The sequence below is a fragment of the Nomascus leucogenys genome, chromosome 4 (assembly GCF_006542625.1).
Source record: "Nomascus leucogenys isolate Asia chromosome 4, Asia_NLE_v1, whole genome shotgun sequence".
Taxonomy (NCBI): domain Eukaryota; kingdom Metazoa; phylum Chordata; class Mammalia; order Primates; family Hylobatidae; genus Nomascus; species Nomascus leucogenys.
The window spans coordinates 91,264,879-91,290,032 of NC_044384.1; the positions used below are offsets into that span (position 1 = coordinate 91,264,879).

At 58.4% G+C, this 25,154-nt stretch overlaps 2 protein-coding genes across 4 annotated transcripts in view; one reads left to right on the forward strand and one right to left on the reverse strand.

Annotated features, from left to right (window-relative positions):
* Positions 1-9,480, reverse strand: part of SLC22A18 (solute carrier family 22 member 18) — a 22,150-nt gene extending 12,670 nt beyond the window's left edge. Inside the window, 6 exon segments of the mRNA XM_030811462.1 lie at positions 2,404-2,536; positions 2,782-2,942; positions 3,808-3,905; positions 8,572-8,847; positions 9,359-9,366; positions 9,369-9,480. Of these exon segments, the coding sequence (XP_030667322.1) occupies positions 2,404-2,536; positions 2,782-2,942; positions 3,808-3,905; positions 8,572-8,847; positions 9,359-9,366; positions 9,369-9,480 (788 nt within the window).
* SLC22A18AS (solute carrier family 22 member 18 antisense) lies at positions 8,320-24,538 on the forward strand. 3 transcript variants are annotated; one of them, XR_004029723.1, is made up of 4 exons: positions 8,320-8,602; positions 9,368-9,492; positions 12,290-12,691; positions 23,241-24,538. XR_004029723.1 is itself a non-coding variant. In XM_003278017.4 (2 exons), exons 1-2 carry the CDS (start codon positions 12,386-12,388, stop codon positions 23,664-23,666), a joined length of 732 nt encoding a protein of 243 aa, XP_003278065.4. The 3 variants fall into 3 exon arrangements, 1 of the variants encoding a protein (XP_003278065.4); XR_004029724.1 differs by lacking the exon at positions 12,290-12,691 and having other exon boundaries at positions 8,486-8,602; positions 23,241-23,784; XM_003278017.4 differs by lacking the exons at positions 8,320-8,602; positions 9,368-9,492 and having other exon boundaries at positions 12,386-12,691; positions 23,241-23,666.
* Positions 24,539-25,154: the final 616 nt, after the last annotated feature.

A 25,154-nucleotide genomic window follows, 5' to 3' on the forward strand; every position in this document is an offset into this window, starting at 1 on the left:
TGTGGTATGAGGAACCTGAGGGAGTCCCACACTGCCTGGGCCTTGGACGGGGACTGGGGAGCTCCATGGAGAGAGCCTCACCATCTCCTGGGCCTCGGTTACCCCTCCCATCAAAGGAAATGTCACAGCTGATCTGGTTATGAAACGTCAAGGTTGTAAAGCGCCTCAGATCTTGGGATGAATGGAGGCAGGGAAGCGAATGGAATGTTCTGGCAGGTGTGGGCAGAGGTAGAGGCCGTCTTGGCAGCTACTAGGAGGGAGAGGGACATGAGTGGCGTCTTCTGGGTCAGCAGCTGGGATGGGGGAAAGGGCAGGTGAGGACAGGAGGGGACCTGTGGCCTCGTAGACGGGCCTGCAGGAGGCATGTGTGCTGAGCTGCTCCAGCACCATGGCCACGGCTCACTGCCTGAGCGAGCTCGGACCCTCCCAACATCCTTGTGCGCGACTAAGGGCAGGGGAGGGCCCACTTCATAGGTGAGGAAGGCTGGCCAGAGAAGGAGGCGGCAGCAGGCGGCTGGGCCCTGAGCCGGCAGAGTCCCTGGGGGTGGACAGCACCCTGGGAGGGCGGCCACCCAGCTCGGCCACCTGCTGGGGCCCAGCGCTCCTCCCCGTGCCCTCCTCACGCCCTTCCTCACCCTGGCCACCCTGGAGAGACAGGCCCTGGGCAGTGCCAGCTCCCCACGCCTCACACCTGCCAGCCCCCTGGCCCCAGGGCAAGCCGTCCCTGCTGTCCCAGCACAGCTGCCCCATCCTCCAGGGACGCCCCACCACCAATGTGCTCGGCTCCCACATCAGCCCTTCCCTCTCCCTGAGGCGCCTCCCCACGGCTCCTCCCACCCTGAGCATAGCCTCCTGGACCCCCCTCTGCCCCCATTTATAGCACAACTTCCCGACCCCCTCTCTTTTCTCCCCATTTCCCTTGACCCGTCTATTGCATGAGGCTTCTGTGGCCGGCACTGGCTTGGGGTTGCGGTGCTGGTCCAGAACTGGGATGGCCTCCCTGCTGTAGATGCTGGGCCACTGTGGCTTCCTTGGCCACCAGCGGTAGAGGCACAGGTCCCTGACCCCCACAAATCCCGTGGCCCTTGGCTCCCAGGACGTGCTCCCTCCTCGCCTCCCAGCCCCGAAACATGAAGTGCTGGGGGGTGCAGGTCTCCGAGCCATCCATACTTGAAGATGCACCCCATTTCTCCCCCTTATCTGGGTGCCTACTCAGTAGCTCCCTGGAGTGCCTGACAGGCACCCAGGCTGGGCCTGAACAAGACCCAAATCCCAGTGGTGTCCCAGGCTGCTTGGGCCTCTGTGCAAGGTCGCCAGGCTCCCCAGGGTCAGGCACAGCCTTGGCACTGCCATCTTGAGTTCACACCCACATCCCACCCACTGGCAAAACCCAGCCAGAATCTGCCCTCTACTTTCTCTCACCACGGTCCCCTCCGGTCCAGCCACTGTCCTCCCCCACCTCGGCCGGCACAACGGCTGTCCTACTGGTCTCCCTGCAGGGGTGCTCACCCCCCATTCTCACCCCTGCTGTGCCACCCAAGGCACGCCAGCCTGGTGCCTGCCCCTTCTGCCTCCCTCCACCACACGGACCCCTGGCTTCCACACCCAGGGCCTCTGCACCGTGGTTTCTTTTCCTCCCTCTCCTGCTTCAGGCCTCGACTCAGACGCCACCTCCTCAGACAGGTCCTAGTGAGCCCATCCATTGAGCCTCCAGTTCTACTTTGTGACTTTTTGCTCCATGTAGCTGAGCCTGATGTTACGGGAATTCCTATCACATTCCCTTCATCCCAGGGACTCAGCCTGTGTTGTCTGCCACTGTATTCTAGAACTAGAGTCCTGGGCGCAATGTTTAGGTGTTCAAACTACCCACCCCATCCCACTCCACCTCCTGCTCACAGCCATCAGCAGGCATCAGTCCCCAGCCCAGGCTCCAGTGAAAATGCTGGGAGAACGTTCAGGGCCTCAAACAAGGCCGGCAGCACAGCCCTAGAGACCTCCGGGGAGGGAGGTGTGCTCTGGGCACCGTCCAACAGCTCAGCCCCGCTGCCACAGCATCCCAGTCCCAGGGTGCTTCTGTCCCCAGCAGGAGGCTGCTGGGAGGCCTCCCTCCTCTCAGGGCCTCAGTTTCCCCAGCGTCCCAGTGGGGCTGTGCGTGGACAGCTTGTCAGTCCAGTCGAGCCCCGGACAGCACTGAGACATTACCTAGCCCTATCCAAGGCCAGCCAGCCCGGGAGGCTCAGGCCTAGGCCTCGCGCAGGGCCACACGTCCCCTGTAGCCACATCACGTGGCCACTCGGGCCCCACGAGCAAAAGGAGAAACCGAGGCCGAGAGGGGGCAGGGCGGGGCCGACCCAGCCGCAGGGGTCCTGACCCACAGCCTCCACCCCGGCCCCCACTACTCACCCGTACGCGGAGACCAGGGTCCCGCCCAGCAGGGAGCCGAGGATGACTCCGACGCCGAAGCAGAGGCCCAGCCGGCCCAGGGCCGCGGGCCGCTCCTCGGGTGCCGACAGGTCCGTGATGACCATCTGGGCGGCTGGGGACGGGGCCGGGGAGCTGAGCGGCGAAAGCCCCTCGGTGGGGCCCTCCCCCACCAACCTCCCCAAGCCCCTTCCACCCCTGACCTGCCCCTCCACAAGTCACCCCCCACGTCGCCCCCTACCCCAGTCCAGCCCTTAGGGCCAGACCCCGCCCGCACGCAGACCTCCCTGGCGGTGTCCCGGGTCCTCAACAGGCTGCCCCCGACCCGGCCCCACCTGGACTCCAGTCCCCCGGCCCTACCTGGCAGCGTGTGCATGAGCGCTCCGGGCAGGCGCGAGGCGAAGAGCAGGTAGACCCCGGGCAGGGCCGGGCTGGAGGCGGCCGCCAGGAGCAGGTAGAGCGCCAAGGCAGCCAGGAAGGAGAGCGTGAGCGCCGCTCGCGCCCCGCGCTGGTCTGCGAACCTGGGGGCCGAGGGGCGGGTCAGACCCTCACGGAGGCTGTCAGGGTCCCCTTCCCCCCGTCCAGGGGCTGCCCAAGCGGGCCTGACCAGGGAGGCTGGAGTGCGGATGGGGATGGACGGCGGGGGCGCCTGGGCGGCTGCTGGGAGGCCTCCCTCCTCTCAGGGCCTCAGTTTCCCCAGCGTCCCAGTGGGGCTGTGCGCAGACAGCTTCACTGAGCTGGGAGTCTGACCCAGGGCAAAGACCAACTCCGTGTAAAAATAAATGGTGGAATCCCAGGGGACCAAGGGATGGGCCCACGTTTTACAGAAAGTGTTTCTCAGATTGGGTCTGAGAAAGCAGCGCCTTTCCCCCTTCTGTTCTGGGCCACTGGAAACGCTCCCAGAGACCGCTGCTGCTCTGCTGCCTGTGGAACCCTTCATTTCTGCCTACGGGTTGCTCTGAAGCGGCAACTCCCAATACGTGTCCCTTGCTCCCCTGTCCGCTGTGGCTTGTGGGAGGATGTCTCGGTCCCGTCTCAAGCTCAGTGTTCCCGCAGCACTGAGACCCAGGGTGTATGGAGCCCCCAAAGTCCCTCCTGCCTGGTCTCGGCAGGCTTATGGGCTGGGTGCTTACAGTCACCAGGTGTTCACCAGTCACACTCTCTCTCTGGCCACAGGCAGGATTAGTGGAAGGCGTGGGTGGGACACCCGGGAGCCTACCAGGGGCCAAAGTTCTTCTGCACCCCCATCTGCCTGTGACACGGGAGTGCCGTCATCCCAGGGGGGTCCGGTGTGCTGTCGGGGAACCTGGCCGGTCTGAGCCCATGGCGTCTGAGAGGGGACCTGGGTCACTGTGGGGAGAGCCCCTGTACACACACACACTGTACCTGCCAAACACCGGCCCGCCCAGCAGCTGCAGCACTCCGAAGGTGGTTTGCAGGTAGCCGAAGGCAATGGAATCCAGGCCCAGTTCCCGAGACAGGTACTGAAACACAGGAGGGAGCCCAGGGGGAGGGGCTGGGAAACACTACAGGGCCTGGAATCTGGGGTCCCCGGAAGGGCAGGGGGTGGGAGGAGACCGAGGGCCTGGGCTCTGTTGACTACACAGTATGACCATCGAGGGGCCCTTCCCAGGGGGACCCTGCTCCTCCTTTCCTAGGCGGGAGCCCATGGTGGCCTCTAGGGTCCTTCCCCTCTGGAGGCACGCCTCAGAGAGGGACCTGACCCCCACCATTTTGTCTTCATTCATTCAAAACTTTGTGGGGGCAGCCAGCAGCACTGTCTTGGCCAGCAACAGATTGTCCCAAGGCCCCCAAGTGACCTCCAAGAGGTGGCCCATTGCCCAACAGGGCATAGTCTGCTCTGTGATGCCCCAGTCCTTCAGCCCCTCTGGAGGAGTAGGTCCATGACAGCATCTCTCCTATGGACACCCTTCTATCCTGCCCTAATTCTCTGTGATTTGGTCCTTCTGTGATTTGGGATTTCCCGCCCCTCCTCCCAGTGATGTCACTTACTATGGGCTTCATTGTGTACCCCCCAGATTCATATGTCTTAACCCCTAGAACTTCAAAATGTGACATTCTTAGGAAATGGGGTTAATCAGGTTACAGTGAGGACATGAGGGAGGGCCCTGATCTAATGTGACCGGTGTCCTCATTAGGAGGAGAATTTGGGACACAAACACGCTTGGAGGGATGACGTTGTAAAAATCCATGGGGAGACAGAGTGATGTGGCCACAAGCCAAGGGATGTCTGGGCTCCCAGGGGCTGGAAGAGCTGGGAAGGATCCTCCCCCGTGAGTTTCAGAGGGAGCCTTGATCTCAGACTTCTGGCCTCCCAAACTGTGAGACAATAGGCTTCTGTTGCTCTAAGCCCCCAGGGTTTTGGATACTTTGTTATGGCAGCCCCAGATGCTAATACACTGCCCCCTCCCCCTCCCCTGAACCTTTCCCTAAGCTCAGTCTTGGGGTCCCACTCCCCTTCTTTCCACTGTCCCCCTTGGTCCACAAGAATTCTCCCCAGAGCACTTCAGTCCCAAGGGCAGTCAGTCCCCAACCCCAGACTCCTTCTTCCTTCAGCTCCATCCCTGCTCCCTCGAGAATGGGAAAGCCCTCTGTCTGCCAGATCTCTCCTTTGTTTGTGAGCTTGACCTGACAATCACCCCACATTCCCCTAGTAAACCTCTGCCTCCTCCATCCCTCCCCTCCCCAGCGCTGCTAGTGTGAGGATGCTGAGCTTTTTTTTTTTTTCTTTTTCTCTCTTATTTTTTTATTATACTTTAGTTCTAGGGTACATGTACACAACGTGCAGGTTTGTTACATATGTATACATGTGCCATGTTGGTTTGCTGCACCCATTAACTCATCATTTACATTAGGTATTTTCTTAATGCTATCCCTTCCCCGTCCCCCCGCCCCACGACAGGCCCCAGTGTGTGATGTTCCCTGCCCTGTGTCCAAGTGTTCTCATTGTTCAGTTCCCACCTATGAGTGAGAACATGTGGTGTTTGGTTTTCTGTCCTTGCGATAGTTTGCTGAGAATGATGGTTTCCAGCTTCATCCATGCACAAAGGACATGAACTCATCCTTTCTTATGGCCGCATAGTATTCTATGGTTTATATGTGCCACATTTTCTTAATCCAGTCTATCACTGATGGACATTTGGGTTGGTTCCAAGTCTTTGCTATTGTAGATAGTGCCGCGATAAACATACGTGTACATGTGTCTTTATAGCAGCATGATTTATAATCCTTTGGGTATATACCCAGTAATGGGATCGCTGGGTCAAATGATATTTCTAGTTCTAGATCCTTGAAGAATCGCCACATATCTTCCACAATGGTTGAACTAGTTTACAGTCCCACCAACAGTGTTAAAGTGTTCCTATTTCTCCATATCCTCTCCAGCATCTGTTGTTTCCTGACTTTTTAATGATGGCCATTCTAACTGGTGTGAGATGGTATCTTATTGTGGTTTTGATTTGCATTTCTCTGATGACCAGTGATGATGAGCATTTTTTCATGTGTCTGTTGGCTGCATAAAGGTCTTCTTTTGAGAAGTGTCTGTTCATAGAGGATGCTGAGTTTCTCATCCCTACACCTGCCCACCTGTCTTCACCTACCCAAGTCATCCTCCCTGCCTGTGTCACATCCCAACCTTTTGCCTCCTCAAGGGCATGGCTCCCAATGCTTCTCTCTCCGTTTCTCTGCACAGTCCCCTTCTGTGAGGGCACCCACTGGAGCAAGCTCCCAGTGCTCCTCTCTCCCCATTTCTCTGCACAATCCCCTTCTGGTGGGGGGGGCAATGGAGCAAGCTCGCATCCTGTTACTTCTCTTGCTGTCTCTTGACCCTCCCCTACAGCTACTCCCACATATTTGTGGGCAGAGCTCTGAGCAGCTGCCTTACCTTGCAGCCTCCTCTCTTTCCATCTCTTTCCTTTCCTCCCAGCCCTTGGAGCAGGCCCCAGGGGACTATACTGTAAAGACACATGCACACGTATGTTTATCGCGGCACTATTTACAATAACAAAGACTTGGAACCAACCCAAATGTCCATCAATGACAGACTGGATTAAGAAAATGTGGCACATATAAACCATGGAATACTATGCAGCCATAAAAAAGGATAAGTTCATGTCCTTTGTACATGGATGAAGCTGGAAACAATCATTCTGAGCAAATTATCGCAAGGACAAAAAACCTCCTGCTGTCTCCCCTCTCCCTAGGTCCCCATTGACCCCACACTGCTGCCTCCAGTGGTCTGCTCTGGCACGCCTCCCACTGGAGTGACAGTTGCCTTCATGGTTTCTTCCTTCCTCCACGATGGTCTGCTGCTCTGGGCTGTGCTGGGTCCTCTGCCCCTCCTCCGCCACCACTGCCAGTTCCCCCAGCTCATCTGACCTCCAGCCTCCCTGCCCTCTGGGTGAGCCCACCCCATGACCATCTCCATGCTGCAGGCCCCAGAGCCTCTGTGCTGAACTGCCTTGAGTCCAGCTCCCTTCGGGTCTCCACTGGGGTCTAAAATCGTCTCAAACTCAACCCGTCCCCAACTGGGCTCCCATCTTTCCCCAAAGACTGCCTCTCCTCCTGTCCATACCTCCTTCCTTATGGGCTCAGGCCCAGATCTTCAGTGCTCCCTGAGCCCTGCTTTCTCTCACACCCACTACAGTCCATTGACAACACATGCAAAATCCAGCCACCTCTCACCTCCTCCACAGCCATCACCAGCCCAGAGTTCTTTGAGCAGCAGGTGGGGTGTGGTCCCATTCTGGCCTCAACCTGTCCACTCTGGCCACTCTGGTCTCTCCACTGCCCCGGGGTCTCTCCTGCTTCCTTCCAGCCCTGCTCCAAGGTTGCCTTTTCTATGAGGAAGACCTCGCCCCCTTCCCACTGCAGCCCCTGTGTGTTTGGACCACCAGCTCCGAGGGTGTGGGCTGTTGAGGACTTTTACACTCTTCAGTATTTCAGGTTCTGACATCAGAGTCAGCTCCTGGGCACTCAGCACGGAGTTACTCCCCACGAGAGTCGGGGATGGGCGGCTGAAGCCACTCCACCCGTGCTCTGTGCCCGGCTGTGGGAAGGGTTCTGACTTCTCATTCAGTCTTCCCTGCACCAACCCTACAGGGAGGGACTGTTATTACTCATTTTATGATGAGAAAACCAAGGCTGCTGCCCAGCCTTCCCCACTGGTAGGGAGGAGATTCAGGGCTTGACCCAAGCCATTTAGCAGAAGTGTGCGGGGCTCCTGAGGCACGGCGGGGAGGGAGCCTTAGGCCCACCATTGGGCTGGGAGCCTCTGCCAGGCCCGGAATGGTGCCAAAGGCCCATCCCCACTCCCACCTAGATGCCCAGGTCCAGGCTCTGAGGGCTGAGAGGAGGAGGGCAGGTGTCTGAGCCCATGTGGGCTTCCCAGAAGCAAACCTAGGAAGGGCTGAGGTTGGCCCTGACTCTTCCTGAGCTTCTTGGTGATGTGAGACTTTGTTCCCAAGACTCTCCAGACTTGGTGAATATAATTTAATCATTACTATCACAGCTTCCAGAGCCACACACTGTGCTGTAGACTACTGAATGATACACTAAACTAACATGAACTTGCCAATGAAATGTCTCCGCATTTGGCAACAGATATAATAAAATAAGACAGCATTCTATCTCCTGCATGAAAAGGCTTGAGATCAATTTGCCGCCAAGATCATTTAGTGGACAACAAGGACCCAAGAAGATGGAGGGGAGAGATAGAAGCTGCGGGCAGGTGCAAGTAGAGCCTCTCTGAGGGGTGATCTGCCCAGAGCCAGGCCAGATTGAACAGCCCTTGGGGCAGGGACTCCAGAGGGCAAAGGCTGCCGGGTGAGAGGCAGGAGGAGCAGTGCTAGAAAGGTTTGAGGAGGTGCTGCCCCCAGGAGGGAAGTGGGGTGGCTCCGCATGGCTTCTCCCGGGGCTAGCACTGCAGCTGGAGCACAGGATGTGCTGACGGGGGTCCAGAGGCAGAGTCCTTAACTTACTCAGCTTAAGCGTGGCATGGGGTCCCAACTGGGAGGGGCCCTGGCAGCATGAAGCCCCCACCCCCACTGTCTGCGACAGCCCAGATGGAGGGCAGGAGGAACAGCAGGACAGCCATGGCTGGGGCTGCAGGGGCTGGGGTGTGTTACTCACTGGCATGACGGAGAACTGCATGAAGAGGCAGGTAAGTTCTATGGCGGCCAGCACGTAGGTGAGCAGGATGACCGAGGACCGGCCTAGAGTGCTCATCCTGCCGGGGGACTGGCCCTGGTCCCTGGGAGCCCAAGCTCCCTGCATCCTGGACAGGCGCAGCAGGGAGGCCCAGGAGAGATCCAAGCAGGAGGCTGGCGGAGCAGGGGGCAAAAGTCCAGCTGGTCTGGGCGGGGGTGCTGAGTCACTGGGTCCCACGCAGCACCCGCCTGGCCTTGCCTGCAAGAGAGGACAGCACTGCAGGAACCGCCCCCCCGCCCAGTGGAGCTCTCCTGCTACCTGGACCTTAGAGGACACACCAGGGGGCCCCCCTCCTCCACTTTTGACAGCTCTGGTCTCCAGGCACACAGCTTCCATGGGAGCGGAGACAGGGACACGCTGCTCCTCCCCACCCCTGCAGGTGGGCCAGGCTCAGTGCCCGGTTGCCTGGCACAGGAAGGTGCCATGCCCCACTTTTAGAGGGAGGCAGAGGCTTGGAGTGGTGGCTGAGTCGTCCTCAAATCATCAGCGCCTTCCGTGGCCAGAGGGCTGATGTGGGTCCCTGTGCCTGGAGGTCCTCCATAGGCCCACAGTGGCCCTGTCCCCAACACAGTGCAGCTCTCAGGGAAGGTCTACCTTCCCCTGTGGCCAGCAGCCAGAGCTCCAAGGGGCTTCTGGAATGGTCTTGGAGTGCATAGGGGAGACACAGCTCAGCCTTCCCGGTTCCCCAGGCAGGGTAGCTCTGCCTCACCTCCCACAGGGAGTGCTGTCTGTCCCCACCCTTCCCCGCCCGGCCCCCAACTGGTGGGAACTGGATTTTGCGGCTGCAGAGGCCTTCCCCAAATTTTGCCACATTAACAGCTGACTGCACATCTGGGCCCCGAGGTACCGAACCCAGGCTGGTAGGGTAGGGCGGGGAGACCCACTGAGGGCCCGGGAGCTGCGCCCGGCGCCCTCCCCCATCCCGGGATGCGGGGAGGCTTGGGGGAGCAGGGCAGCCGCAGCAGGCACGTCAGGGGCACCTCACTGGGCAGAGGTGCGATGCTGCGCCGGAGTTCGGGGTTCGGGGTTCAGAGGCCGCCCTTGCCGGAGTGTGCTCGAGTACCTGCCTTTGCAGGGGCGGGCTTGGGCACGGGTGCCGGTGGGGTGAGCTCTCCCGGGTGACCTAGACACCGGTCCTTCCGGGGTGAGCCCCGGCCCCTCCCTTTCAGGGGATGACTTGCAACAGGGACCGCCCCTCTGGGCCTGAGTTCCAGCCCTCGCGCTTTGCAATCGCCCGTTCCGGGAGCGCCCGTGCCACGGTCTCTGCGCTCTCACTGGCTGAGCCCGCCCCTCCCCTCGAAGGACCTGCCCCTGCCCCGCCCACCAGTGGGCCTGCCCCGTGCCCGGCTTCGCCCGCCCCAGCCCCCTCCAGCTTGAATCCTGCCCGGTGCCCGGGCTGCTGGAGGTGGACACTCTGACCCTCAGGCAGCACAGGTGTCCACTTTGGGCCCGAGGAGGGGCAGTGTGGGCAAGGGATGGGACCAGGAGGTAGAGGGAAGGAGAGAATGGAGGGGAGGCAGGGGCGGGGAGAGGAATGGTGATGAGGGGTTAGGGGAAGAAGTCAGGGGAGGTGGTAGAGGGTGTCGTGTAGCCTGGCCCTGCCAAGGGTTTGCACAGAGCCCCAGAAGAGTGACCAAGAGACAGCTCTGGGCCCCTCTTCACTTCCCTCCTCAGACCCGGAGGCTGCTAGCAGCAGCTGAGAGCCCGCTTTTCCCCATTTCACCCTGCCTGCCACTTCTCCACCCTTGCAGGGGCCACCAGAGATGCAGGCACACAGGTAAACAGGCCTCATGCTGCCCTCCGCAGCAGGAGCTGCTGGAGCACACACACCCCACACTGAGCACGCTTGGCCCAAGCCCTGCTCTTGGCCTGGGCACCATTCTCCGTGCCCCTGACTGTCACTAAGTAGGGAGATGCTCATTCAGGACTCCTGCCCCACCTACCTGCCCAGGCAAGGGCTGGGCACAGGCTCAAATGTCAAAACCAATGCCCCCCTGCCATGTGTCAACCATCGTCAACAGAGCAGAAAACTGCAGGGGTGAGACAGGGTGGGATGGACATCGCAGAGGCAAGTGAGAGCCGGCCAAAGTCCTGGTGGGTAGGGGCCAGAGCCGGGTGGCCCAAGGCCAGCTGGCTAAGCCATTCCAAGTCATCGTGGGAGTGGTTCAGCAGCTACCCTTGGTTCAGCAGCTCAGGTATGTTGGGCATCAGAAAACAATACCCCAAAATGAAGGCCTCAGAAGCAGCTTCGGAAGAAAAAGTGTTTCTCTGACCTTCTCTTGCTCTGCTGTCTCTCAGGGCCATTCTTCCCCGAAGCTGGCCTTAGAAACTAGAATCCATTTTCCCCAGGGCAGGTCATAGAAATCAGAACTCCCCACTTTCCCCACAGCCAGACATCAAGCCTAAAAATATTGCTCTAACTTTCCCTCCACCTTTGTGTTTAGAAACTGGCCATAAAGAAATTATCTGACCTCCCTTGTTTGACTGTAGGGCATAAGACCCCATTCCAGGAGGGTCCTGCTCCATGCCCAGAAGGAAGGAATGCTGCTCAGAAAGTTCAAGAAATGTAGACCAACAGCCCTCGCTGCACTTCCCCTTGAGGTCCGGGAGCATTAGCTCAGGTCCCTTGGTCCATCTGTGCTCCCGCATGGATGGCCATACTTTGTTGAGCCTAAGCATCAAAAATGGCAATTTCCCCCATATCTTTTTTTTTTTTGAGATGGAGTCTTGCTCTGTTGCCCAGGCTGGAATGCAGTGGCACAATCTCGGCTCGCTGCAAGCTCCGCCTCCTGGGTTCACGCCATTCTCCTGCCTCAGCCTCTCCGAGTAGCTGGGACTACAGGCGTCTGCCACCATGCCCAGCTGATTTTTTTGTATTTTTAGTAGAGACGGAGTTTAACCGTGTTAGCCAGGATGGTCTCGATCTCCTGATCTCGTGACCCGCCCCCCTCGGCCTCCCAAAGTGCTGGGATTAGAGGCTTGAGCCACCACACCCGACCTGTTTCCCCCATATCTTTGGGTCTTTGTTCTGAAAACTCCCATTCACACACGTCAATAAATTTGGGGACCAAATGCCTTTTGTCCAATGAATCTGCCTTCTGCGAGTTGGTTTCTTAGCAAACCCACGGGTGCAGTGTACTGCTCAAGGAGATGTCAGCCCAAACAGTGCAAACGTGTTTGCATTTGGAGTGCATGTCCCCAGATCCTCTGCCAAGCTCGCTTTCAAGAATAGTCACTACTGGCCTCCCTGGGGACTTGGGGAGAGTGCAGTCAAACCGAGAGCCCAGAGCCCAAAGCTGAGAGCCCAGGTCCAGCCAGAATTTCCTGGAAGGACTGCACAGAAAGGCCGGCTGTGTAAGGTGGGGGTGGGTGACAGGAGTCTCAGAGTGTCTCAGATTTGGGACTCCTGGGGGAGGATGGGCATCCACATGAACACTTACTCCATGGGGCAGGTGTGAGGGACTGTCCCCAGCAGGTTCCAGATGCCTCCTGGGTTCCCTGGGGAGGGCTTAGAGGGTGGAGCGGCAGGAGGAGATGGGATGAGTTATGAAACTGCCCAGAGGTGCACGAGGGAGGCTGAGGGTCCTCTGGCGCTGAGGTGTGGCGGAGGTGCTGGAAACTTACCACTGTCTTACTCCAGGTGAAGCAGGGCTTCAGGTAGCCAGGGAACTGGTTGAGCAGAGGAAATCGGATAGACCTTTTTTTTTTTTTTTTGTCATGAACAGACTCAGTGTGGATGGGGGAACTTCCTGGTTCTGAGGGAATGTGGGAAAATTGCCCTTTGGGCTGGGTGAAGAAAGAAGCAAGTGGAACCCTGGGACCACTGGACTTCCTCCTCCAGAGGAAGCGGCTTTGGTTGTGGGCCAGCAAGCCTGTGCGTCCCCAGCCCCAGGGCGTTCACCACTTCAGAGAAGCATGGCGACAGTTCTGCTGGATGAGAGGATCCAGGCTGACTGGAGGAAAGAAGGGCTTTGTCTCATCTGGGCTCAGGTTTGGGAGAGAAGGCTTCTCAGAGGAGGTGATGCTTCAGCCAGTCTTAAAGGTGAGTATGGATTGGCTGGGTATGGGAAGGGCATCCTGGCTGAGAGAATAGCATAGATAATGGCTTAGAGGTGAGCCCAGGCTTGGAGTGTTCAGAAAGCTGAGCCACTGGGAGGGGCTGGGACCAAGGGTGTACAGTGGGGTGATGGGGCAGAAAGTGAGTCTAGAGAGAGGGGTGACCCTGGGAGGGCTGGGCAGGGATACAGCCAGATGTGCACTGAGAAGTATTGCTCTGACCACTGCACCCTGGAGGCTGGGACCTCTGAGGGGTCTCCTGAATGAGAGGAGGCCAGCTTCAGAGCTGACCCCTGCCTACACCACTGCCTGGACATTTGAAATGGCTTTGGGCCTGTCTTAACCCAACACACATTTATTAAGCACCTACTGTGTGCATGCCCCGTGCCAGCTGTTTGGGATGTCAGCTGGCAAAGCTGACTGCCCCTTGGTAGCTTGCATTATTAGAGTGCATGTGCAGGCTTCGGGGAGGTAGATGATCCCGGGTCACCATAATGCCTAAGGAAATGACTCACTGCCTACGAGCACTTGAGTTCTTCCTGTGTGTGCAGTGGACACCGCTGCAGAGTTCTGAGCCCCTTCTGTTCTCCAAGGAGCCTCTGGCTGATGTGCTGATGAGGGGCTGAGGGGAGGGGGCTGTGCAGGAGGTCTCTGCTGTGGTCCAGATGAGAGGTGGTGTGGACTTGGATGGGGCATGGGGGCATTTGAGGGGCAGGTTTGGAACCTCCCTGGAAGGAGGGCTGACAGGCTTCCTGCTGGTTGGGGCCTGGGCTGAGAGGGCCAACTGAGGGGGCCTCAAGGGCAGGCTGCTGAGTAGGGGTGGCATGAGGGGAGGCAACCCTGTAGGTCCATCCACGGGAGGGGCCTGTGGGCCAGCAGAGAGGGCAGGTGTGCAGTTTGCGGCTGTGGTCTGAGCTGGATGTGAGGTTGTCATTCACACTGAGGTCCTATTTAGAGCTCCCACCCTGGATGAGATGACCAGGAGTGGATGGGGCTAGAGAGGAGAGGGGCCAAGGGCCAAGGCTGGACCCTAGCATGAGGAGGAGGTGCCCGGGGTTCTGACCAGGGAAAAGGAGGGAAAAATAAAGGAGCTGGGCCTGGAGAGGAGAGGCAAGTAAGCGAGCAGAGGCCTGGGAGCTTCCTTGGGGCCGAGAGCTGGAGTCACTGGTGGCTTTGGCAAGAGCGTCATGGGCATGGGGGCTGACCCTCGGCATTCAAGCAGGAGGAATGGTCTGGACACCCTTCCGAAGGGTTTTGCACCAAAAGGGGGCTGAGAAACGGGACTGTGGCTGGAGGGGAAGTGGGGCAAAGAGAGAGAACCTTTGTTTACAATTTTAAGATTTAAAAGAGTGATGCTGCAGAGGACAGAAGGGTGATCTGGAAGGAGCGGGGAGGGCTCTGGCCTTCACCATTACTCCATGGGTGAAGTGAATGTGTTCTCCTTGAGGCTTCCTACTCTTACTCCTGTGATTCTCCAAGGACCTGTCTCAATAAAGCCAACAAGGTTTTGCCTGGGGCGGGACTAGAGCGGAGGCAGGGTTGGATGTGACTCCTGCCCGCCCGAACCTCGGTTCCCGCCCATCTTACACCTTCTCAGCCAGGTGAGGTGTGGTTGCAGACCTTGGTCAACGGGGGCTGCCTGGATCCCACAGTGGGATCTGTATCTGACACTCTGTGGGGCTCTGTCCCAGCACCCCAGAATTTGTATGTGTTGTCTTGGGAATCACAGCCTTATGAGGGGCCTCCAGCCTGCTGTGGGCACGGGGTGCCTGGCCTTGGCTTCTTCTGGGAGGTGTCAGGTTAAGAGTATGGGAGGCTGGGTTCAAAGGTACTTCACCCCCTGACCTGGTATCCTTGGGCCCCAGGGGTCAGCCCTCAGCCCAAAGGGGCTAGGCTTGTCAGGTAGCCCTGGGGAGGCCTGGTGGTGCCCACTCTGCCTCTCATCTGCTAGGCCCCGGCTCTGCAGGTGCCACGTGAGGAAGTGGGCTGTCAGGTGCTGAGGAACCTTCTAGAACTGGTGTGAATGCGCTTCCGGGATTGGAGTTTGGGCAGAGACTTCTAGGAGGAGGGGCAGGGGCTGGACCTCATCCAGGGCTGGTTCTTGCCGGGCTGGGCACTGGGCTCAGACACATCCCATGAGAGGTGTGTGGAATTGTGGCCTTTAGGGCCAGGGCCCCGGAGGAGGCTCTGCCAACAGGGGCTTCTCCACTGGCCTCTAGTGAACCAGGGACTTCAGACGGGCTTAGGGCCAAGGGCCCAGTCCCTGACACCAGTGTCCAAATGGAGGGAGGACAGCAACCTGCTATGGGCTTTGGGGAGAGGCCCTGTGGTCCTGGATGGGCAAGCACCCTCCCCTCACTGGGCTCCACTGTGGGCCTGGACCTGGGGCTCCAACATGGTGGGCTGTGGTTCATATATTTGTGTTCACAATGGCCAACGGCCACAGCTGAAGGAGATAAAGGCCCAGACGGCAGCATGGGGGAGGCGTCCGGTGTGGGGCCTGAAGACTGGAGCCCTTGGGGCCTTTGGGGGACAGCGAGGGTGTAGTCTGGAGTAGCCCACGTCCCCTTTCTCATGCCACGGGCCAAGGGACCAGAGGAGATGGGTGGAGGAGCTGGGACCCTGCTCTAGGAAGCTCACTCATTGCTTGGGGGAGACCTGGTTTGCTTGGGACTGAGGAGTTTTGGGATGTAGGACTTTCCATGCCAAAATTGGGACAGCTCCGGACAAACTGGGTCACCCTCCCCTCATGGGACCCTGGAGGCCAGATGGACTTTCTCCGGTCCTTGACCTGGAGGCAGGAAGGGACGATGGTGGAGGTTGGGGAGGTAGCCAGGCAACGGCATAGGAACTGGGAACTCCGGGGTGGTGGGCCCAACCTGTGCACTCCCTTGAGGGATGCCTTGCCCAACCTCAGGACTCAGGAAGAAGGAAGAACAGCCCCTGCAAATGACAGATGTCCAACCAGGGAGGCAGGGGGAGGAGCCAGAAGCTGACAGTCCCAGCCTGGCAAGGGCTTTGTTGGGGTGTGTGTGCATGTGAAGGGCATCATGGAATCAGGAAGAGATGTGCCTTAGAACGGGATCCTGAGAGAGCAGCCTCACACCTGCTCACCAGCCAGAACTGGGAAACTCAGGCAGGTTGGGTGGCATGGCCACCAGTGCCTCTGTCCCCCAACAGGCACCTGCCTGAGGGCCTGGAGCTTGGCTACTGCCCATCTCTTAGGTACACACGTCTCCCTCAACCGTGGCCTCCTTTGGTACCAGTCCCTTGTCCCCCAGGAACAAAGGACAGCCCCAAGCTCTCACCATCCAACCCACATCTAGGGTCTCTTTATTTTATTTTTCATAAGACAAGGTCTTGCTCTGTCATCCAGGCTGGAGTGCAGTGGTGTGATCATAGCTCACTGCCACCATGAACTCCTGGGTTCAAGTGATCCTCCTGCCTCAGTCTCCCTAGTAGCTGGGACTGCAGATGAACACCACCACACCCAGCTAATTAAAAAAAAAATTTTTTTTATAGAGACAAGATCTTGCTATGTCACCTGGGCTGGTCTTGAACTCCTGGCCTCAAGTGATCTTCCCACTGGAATTACAGGCATGAGCCATAGTGCCCAGCCTCCAGGTCTTTTAGAACCTTCAGAATTCAGTAGGGAATCCAGAAAGAAGCAGGAAGGATTACCAAGAAGCAAGAGGAGAAGTCACAAAACCCATGCAATTACTTCTGACCCTTGGAGGCCTCTCAGCTCTCACCTGTCCTCCCTGCCCCTAGACTTGCTGGAAGCTTCAGGGAGCCTGGCTATTTGGTTTCCACTGGGGGCAGCCACACTGGCCTCTCAGTGAGGTGTAGCAGCCTCCCTTCCCTGCTCCGGGCACCCTGGACATGGCTGGGTGAGTTTCTAAAACTCTGGTGGTTCCCATCCCAGACCTCTGGTGACTCTGCTGTGTTCCTGGGGCAGCCAGCCCTGGGGCCCTGGCCCCTCAGCCCCCACTGGATCAAGCCACATTTTGCAAGCCAAAGAAGCATGAGAGATAGAGAGCTCCAGCTTCAAGCACTGCCTGCTCTGCACTCATCTTTGGATTGGTCTGTGCTTTTGTCCCCTGCCTGGAATGGTTCCCTTGCCTGTACATCCCTTCCATTCCATCCTTGGATCTTGGCACAAGTCATTGACCTGAAAATCCCCCGTCCCCTCCTTCATCATGCAACCTGGGCACCGCCCTACCTTGTATACTTATTTCTGCTTCTGCCTGCCCACCTGGAAGCCCCTGAAGGCACAGTCACCCCTGAGGTCCCAGGGAGATATTGCTGAATGGATGGACAGACAGGTGAGGCCATAAATCAGACACCCCTAGTCCAGGCCTCAATTTGACATTTGAGGAGGAGGCACTGCTCAGGCCACCAGGCCCGGGCCCAGGTGCCCAGACACCCTCAGCAACATCTGCCAGGCTGCCATGGCTAATATCCAAATACAGGGCCCTGCGAGGTGGCTCATGCTTGTAATCCCAGCACTTTGAGAGGCTAAGGCTGGCAGATCACTTAAGACCGGGAGTTTGAGACCAGCCTAGCCAACAAGGCAAAACCCTGTCTCTACTAAAAATACAAAAAATTGGCTGGGTGTGGTGGCGCATGCCTATAATCCCAGCTACTTGAGAAGTTGAGGCATGAGAATCGTGAACTTGGGAGGCAGATGCTGCAGTGAGCCAAGATTGTACCACTCCACTCTAGCCTGGGCAAAAGAGTGAGACTCTCTATCTCAATAAAACCCAAAAAACTCCCCCCAAAACCAAAAACCCAAAAGCAAATACAAATAAGATCCCACATGAGCTCAATTCACTAACTGCTTCAAATTAAAACCTAGGGTAACCCAGGGAAGGGGGCAGTTGTAGATAGGGCTCAGCAGGGGGGCCCCAATCTTAAAATCCCCAGCAGTCAGCATGCGTGCCAGGGGCCTGTGCTTATGACAGGGCCCAGCACTCTGCAGCCAGCCCCACCAGGCTGGCATCTTCACCACTGACCAGGCCTTGCGTGGGTCTGGAACTCTTGAGCCTCAGTTTCCCCATCTGTGAAATGGGGACAACGTTAATCCCCGCCTCACAGGATGCTTGTGAAGATTAGACAAGATCATTTGCACATAAAGTGCATGGCATGAGGCTGCCTGGCAGAGAGGGTGTGCTGCAGTGGCAGCTGGTACTGACCAGCAGCTAGGGGATGGGGCCACTGCTGTGTGCTAGGCATGTGTGCCTCAGTGCTCACTCAGGGCTGGCGTGAAGACTGATGCATCAGAGCCATAGTGACCTGTATCCCATGGACTGTCCCGAACTCTGACAAAGGTGGGGTTCACTGCCCAAACTGCCCAAACCTTTCATCCTAGGCTTGGCACGGTGGCTCATGCCTGTAATCCCAGCACTTTGGGAGGCTGAGGCAGGTGGATCATAAGGTCAGCAGTTTGAGACCAGCTTGGCCAACATGGTGAAACCCCATCTCTACTAAAAATACAAAAATTAGTCAGGTGTGGTGGCGGGCACCTGTAATCCCAGCTACTTGGGAGGCTGAGGCAGAATTGCTTGAACCTGGGAGGTGGAGGTTGCAGTGAGCCAAGATCGTGCCACTGCACTCCAGCCTGGGAGACAGGGCAGGACTCAATCTCAAAAAACAAACAAACAAACCAAACCCATTTCACCCTGCCTGCCTGTTTACATGACAGGGGTGTAGGTGCCTTTCCTCCCTGCCAGCCCATGTCTCTGGGTATAGAGTGAATGTCCAGTTTTCATTGTAGCACAGCTGGAGGGGTGGCCAGTGGCAGATCTCTGCCCTGCCTGCCCCTCTAGGTTGGAGGGAGAGGCTGATGATGGTGAGGGTAGTGGCATCCTCAAGAAGAAGGCCACTGTGCCAGGCACATACTGACTTGCCCTTTAAGCCTCATCAGAAGCTTTACAGATGAGAAAGAAGAGGCACAGAGAGGTTAAGCAACTTGCCCAAGGACACACAGCTAGTAAGAGGCAGATGCTCTGCCCAACTCCACAGCCTATGTGTTTGCTGCTGGCCAGGCAGTGCCTGTCCCCTGTTCCCCATACTGTTCCCCTTGCTGGGCCAATGCTGAGGAGCAGGTCTGGTAGCCTCCAAGGTGAAGCCAGCTCCTGAGCTGCAGCCCCAAGCCCTGCAGCCCTCTCCAGCCCCCTCCCCTGGGCCCATTCTCTGCTCACTCTCTGAGCTCGGCCTGTGTGCCACCACCTCCCTAACCACTTCCCCAGCTGCCCTGATTGCTGGCCCCCAGCTCCCAGCCAGAAGCAGGACTACGATTCCTTGTTGTTCCGAAGCAGCCAGGGCACAGTTGTGCTCAGGACTGAAGGGTGTGAGTGTCCATACGTGCCCAGGCAGTGACCACCGCAGTGGGCAGGTGCAGGCCCGATAGAGAGGCTGCACCCTCGGGGCTGGCTGTCACCTAGGGGCTCCGGGCAGCAGCGCCAATGGCGGGAACGAAGGCAGAGGGCGCCGGGCTGCCGGCCGGGCCTGCGGGGGGACAGGGCAGGAAGAGGAAGAGGAGGAGCTGGGGATGAGGAGGGAAGGAAGGAGGAGGGAGGGGAGGAGGGGCAGGGGGAGCAGAGAGGAAATGGGGGAGGGGCAGCAGGGCGGGTACCCACCTCTCCGCAGAGCGGGCTCTTTGTCTCCCCTCCCCCACCCCCTGGAGACGGGCGAGGCCCACGTGCTGTTTCCCACTGAGGTGCGAGTGACACCGCCCCACCCCCAGATCCGAGGGGTGTTGGGGTTTTGTGAAAAACGCGCTTTTGCCCGCTGCAGCCCGGACAGCCACACTGGGCAGAGCCCCCATCTTAGACTTGAGGGGACTCGGGGTCAGAGAGCAAGGCCCTGGCCCAAGTCACCCCCAGGTGTGAGGCATGAATGAGGTGGGTGAGGGTCCTGGTGGCTGTGCCGTTTCGGGACGCCAGGGGGCAGCAGGCGCCCAGCTTCAGCCCTCAGGCTGCCAGGCTCCAGTGGGCGGGAGGCTGCTTGGCTTCTGGCTGCCCCTGGGGCTGGGGAAGGGGGCACGGGCAATCTCTTGGTTGAGCATCTACTCTGAGCAGCCCTCACCTGTGGGGTGCAGCCACCTGGGAGTGTGTTAACCTGGGAGGCGGCCAGGGCAAGCCTGCCGTCACCTCCTGGCCTCTGCGCTGGGTCTGGCCAACTGCCCTGGCTTCAAAACTCGGCCAGGAGGAGGTGGAAAATGGGAGGGAGGAAGGAAGGAAGGAAAGAAGGAAGGAGTGAAGTGATGGGGGCTCCCCTCCTTCTCTGACCCTGGAGGTCAGTGGGGCGGGACCCCAGCCCAGGGCACGAGGTGGCTTCATTGTCTCTGACTTGCTGGGGGACCCTGGGCTGGTCACTCCACTTCTCTGGGCCTCAGTTTCCTGCACAGGAAAGTAATAAGATTCAGAGAGGTCACGCCATGTAGCAGGCACTTTTAACTGACATCTGGAGTAAAGTCTCCCTCAAGGCCTGGGAAGCCCCTTCACCCCCGAGGGCCCAGTAGGGGTGAGGCTTCCTCAGTAACTGCAGGCCCCTCCTCCTGCAGTGGAGGAGGGAGTGGTGGGGTGCATCTGGGGGCCCTCATGCCACCTCTCTGGAGGCATCCCCACTCTCTGGCATTTCAAATAGGCCCTGAGCTTCTCTGAACACTGTGGCTTGGGTGTGGAAAGCAGGGTGGGAGGGAGTGGCTTGGAGAGGCCTTGGGGCCCTGGTGCACCCCGTGGGCAGGAGATGCTGGTCACAGGGGTCTCCCCCAGCTCCAGCAGGAAGTCAGGGGGCTTGGTGGGAAGGGAGATCTGCTCACACCAGATTTGTTTTTCCTGCTGTTTCCCTGATAAAGTGAGCCATTGGGCCTGGGACCCCTGTGTCTGTGTCCTGTGGATTGGCAGGGAGAGGAGGAAAGGCCTGGTGAGCTCAGAGCTGGCTTCAGGGGTGTCTGACATAGGTCCCCACATGTCCTTGAGACCCTCTTCTGTACCTGCTTCCTAGCCCGGGAGCCCCCTTCCTAGCCCAGAAAGGCACTGTGTGGATCCCAGGATGACCAGTGGCCCTCGGTTTCCTGGGACATTCAGTGCCGAAACCAGCAGTCTCAGACAGGCTGGGATCAGGGGATCCCTCTCTTCCAGATCCCAAGGGAAGCAGCCCCTGGTCCCGTTCTGGAGCAGGGGTGACTCTTCCCTATTCCCACTGGGCCTCTCCTCAGGGCCTGCCCAGCTCCGCCCATCGGTTCCTGGGGAATGAGGACCCCTGGCCCGAACCCCCAGCACAAGGCAGTCCCTGTAATCGGAGCTTGTGCCGCATGTGGCCGCGTCACCGGAGGGAGGCCGGCACCTGTGGAGGACGTGCCTGGCAGCCGCCCCAAGAACAGCCTGTCCTGGGGGGCGGGGCGAGCCTTGCGAGCGGGGAACTGGTGCGGGGGAGCTCTCCTGGCCCAGCATGGCCCCCCGCCAAGTGTGTACTGAGCCGCCTGCTGCGGGAGGGGGGGCCTTGGGTTAATCTGTCACTCCCCATGCCCCTGGGGCCTCTGGGCTGGATGACTCCCCACCCCATCTTATGGATGGGAAGGTGGAGGCTCAGTGGGGGCAGGGGTCTCTCGGGCCTTTGGGGGCAGAGCCAGTCAAGCTCCTGTCCAGGGCTGGTCTGAGGACCTGCTGCTGGGTGACATGGTTTGAGGCCAAAGGGGTGGTGTTTCCAGAGTCAGGCATCCCTGGGCAGGGTTGTACCCTGCACAGATGCCCAGCCCTGGCTCTAGGGCTTGGGGTGGGAGATGTCAGGGGAGATTCCCAGGGCCCTTGACTTCTTTCTGTTCCTGCTTTCTTGTCCCCTCACAGAAGTCCTATGGAGGGGCTCAGGCTGGGTGAAAGGTAGGGCCAACCTCAAGTCTCAGTGATCTCAGGCAGGTGGGATCACTCTGGGAGCCTGAGTCCCTTCCCTTGCAAAATGGGCACGAACACACCTCCCTCTCAGGGGTCTTGGAAGGATTAAATGGGGCAACGAGCCCAGCCCTGGGTTAGGGCAGGGCCCTGAGCAGGCACAAGATGCAGCCAGCGAGTGTTGTCATTGTTTATAATATCCCTCTGGTCCTCTCCAAAGGGCACCACCTGGGGAGCAGCTGGGGAGGCAGCCGGGAAGGGCACAGACACCTCTTGCAGGGTACCTGGGGTGCTGCGGGAGGGTGGTACTGCTGAGGGCAGGCTCCGGGCACCCAGAGACTCTATAGTGGGCCTTGGAGCAGCACAGATTCAGGTGGTGTCCACCCCTCACCTCCTACCCACCTTGACCCTGTGCCTGCATTCTCCAGCCCTTTGTGATTGATGGGTGATATGGGGCCCATGGCTCAATGGAACATTCTTTGAGGCCTTCGTTTGTTTGAAGACAAATAGCTCAGGGCCTCAGAACCCAGGGAACAGGCCCTAGGCAGGTTTCACCATGGGTCAGAGGGGAAAGAAGAGCTCCCGGCCTGTCCTTGGTCACTCCCTGATAGGGGCCATTGGCCCGCTGGCCGGGTGTCCTGTGTCCCAGAATTTGGGTTCCCTGGGGCTCTGGGTAGGGATTGGGCCTAACCTAGGATAGGCATTCTTAGCCTTGTGAAGCCACCTGCGGTACACATTCCTGATGGGGCCATGAACATGCCGACAAGGCAGCTGTACAGCTGCCACGCCCGGGAAGGGGAGGCCTCGGGCATCCGGGGAGGCACTGGAGTGGAGGTCACCCGCCAGAAAACACATGTGGCCAAGGACATGGCTTCCTGGGCCTACCCTGGTTCTGCTACTCAAGGGCCAGTGTGTTTGCCTCTGGAAGCCTCTGTCTCCTCAGCTGTAAAGTGGGCCTACGACATTGACCGACCACCCATGAGGTTGTGGTGAGGACTGGCCCATGGGTGGCCCCTGGGAAATAGCTGGCTTAACAATTCCAGCACGACAGGACTGGGACCTAGGCTTCTCTGGCTTCTGGGTCTTTCCTAGCAGGAATGCACAGCAGTGAGGCCTGTAGGTTAACCCTGCCTTAACTGCTTGTGCAGCAAGTTTTTCTTTTTCTTCTTCTTCTTCTTCTACATATTTTTTTTTTAGAGGGTGTCTTGCTCTGTCGTCCAGGCTGGAGGTAGTGGCATGATCATAGCTCACTATAACCTCAACCTCCTGGGCTCAAGCAATCCTCCACCTCAGCCTCCCGAGTAGCTGGGACCACAGGCACGTGCCACCACACCCAGCTAATTTAAAAAATATTCGTAGAGATGGGGTTTCTCTATGTTGCCCAGGCTTCTCTGGAACTCCTGGGCTCAAGCGAGCCACCTGCCTTGGTCTCCCAAAGTACTGAGGGTATAGGTGTGAGCCATGGCTGCAGTAAGGTTTGAATCTTCTCAAGCCTTGGTTTCCTTGTCTGTAAAAGGTCAACTGAAATCTACCTATGCCTTCCCTATGTATTAGGGTATGTAACGCCCCACTGTGATGGACAAGCCTACATTTCTAGTGGGTTAAGATGCAATAAAAGTTTATTCTTTGTGCCCAACACAGGCAATGCGGTGTGCAGAGGGCGCTTGGTGGTTCTCTCCTGATGGCCTCGCAGGGTCTGGAGCCTCCATCTGGCCAGCAGAGGGCGCAGAAGGACTGCCTGGGCAGCTCGGACGTGACCGCCTGGAAGTGGTGTACAGCGTTCCTGACAACGTTCCCGGCCAAAACGGGTCCCGCCGCCCACTTGTGTGCAAGATAGCTGGAAAATGTCTTTCTGTGTGCTCCGAGGAGAATGCAAAGGCTGGTGGATGTAGTGCCTTTCCTCTACTGCTCTCTCAGCTGGGGGCAAGAATGACAGGACGTGAACATGCACACAAGGGCCCGGAACTCACGACCCCCCACAGAGGCACCCCCCTCCCCGGCCCCCGCCGCTCCTGCGCTTGCAGGATTTGGGGCACTGGCACAGCACAGCCCACCCCTTGGGACTAACACCCCCTCGGCAGTTCTGCTCTCTGCAGTAACATAGAGTACAAATATTGTTGCTTTTGTTTCTTTTTTTCCTTTGGATACATTTTTAATTACAAAAATAGAGCTTGATTGTTGCACCCAGACAGATGTTTGCTTGCTTCTGGGCCCATTGGGCCTCCTTTCAAAGCCTGGAACTCCTAGCCCCCAGCTCCTGGGGTGCCTTCCTCCAGGTGTGTCCCTGGCTTGGGCTGGGGGGACACAGCCCCGCTCCTGGGATGTGCAGGTTTAAAAAGCTATTGGGTACCATCCTTGATGGAATTCAGAGTGACAGACTTAGAGCAGGTCACCTCTCGGCTTCTAACAAGGCCAAGACGGAGGAGTCCCCACAGCACTGGGTTTGACTCTGTAATTAAGCTGGTAAAGTGGAAAAATAAAAGTAGGAAACCTAAGTGGAAACCAAACCAGAAAGCCAGGCAGCCCGGGAGTTCCGAGCCCTGCTTCCTTCCAGCTGCATGGCCTCAGCGGCTGAGGCGGTCTCTGCTGCTCTTCTATAACACAGGATGATGGCAGCTACACCCTCTGAGGGGTGTCACCAGGGCCAATGAGTCCTGATGGTTGGAGTGTGGGTATCGGGGGCCACTAGGACACTACCCACTCTGGCCCTTTGCTCCTAGTCTCTGGGGAGGTGGCGGCACAGGGGCATGGAGCAGACTAGACTTTGCCTCTTTCTGCCCCCAGGCCAGTTGATATGAGCCCTGCTTGAGGGGTTTGCAGGGCCTGGGGAGCCTTCTTCAGCTTCTCTTTGTTTTCCTAAGATGAAAATTGTGACATCTGTGCTTGTTGCGGGAAATTTGTAAATTGTGCGCAGAGAAGAATATGAAATTGCACATAAATTGTGGCTTTTGGTTCCGCCATCAAGAGCCAAGAGTGGCCCTGGCCCCTCTCCTGGGTTAACGCCCTGTCCTGTCCAGTTCACCCCCCTCACTTCAGATCTCGCTTCCCTGAGACCCAGAAGACCCACCCTGCTCTCCCAGCTGCATCTGCACACTGCCACAGCATTCCGTGGGGATGGGGGTGTCTTGGGACTCAGAGGCAGGCTGGTTGGGGTTCAGGGGACCTCACCTTCCCTCCCTCCCAGATGTCTCTCTGGCTGGCTCACAGGCTCACCTGAGATAGGGGCTCAGAGCTCATGGGCTACTGGACCCTCCAACAGGTGTCTGACAGTCCCCCTCCCGACCTGGGAGGCTCCCGGTTTGAGGAGGGGGCTCCCTGCCTCACGGTAGGTGGACCAAAAGGGAGGCAGCAGGAAATAATGGTCTCTTTTGGTCTGGCCTGGCTGGGGTGAAGCACCGTGTGTGTGCGTGTGTGTGTGTGTGTGTGTGCGTGCCCGCACGACCAAGGTCTGTACCAGGAAGGGCTGCAGGCGGGGGAGGGGCATGGTCCTTCACAGCCCCTTCCCCTATGACCTCAGGCAGATCTTTCACTTTTACCCAGTACATCAGCTTCCAG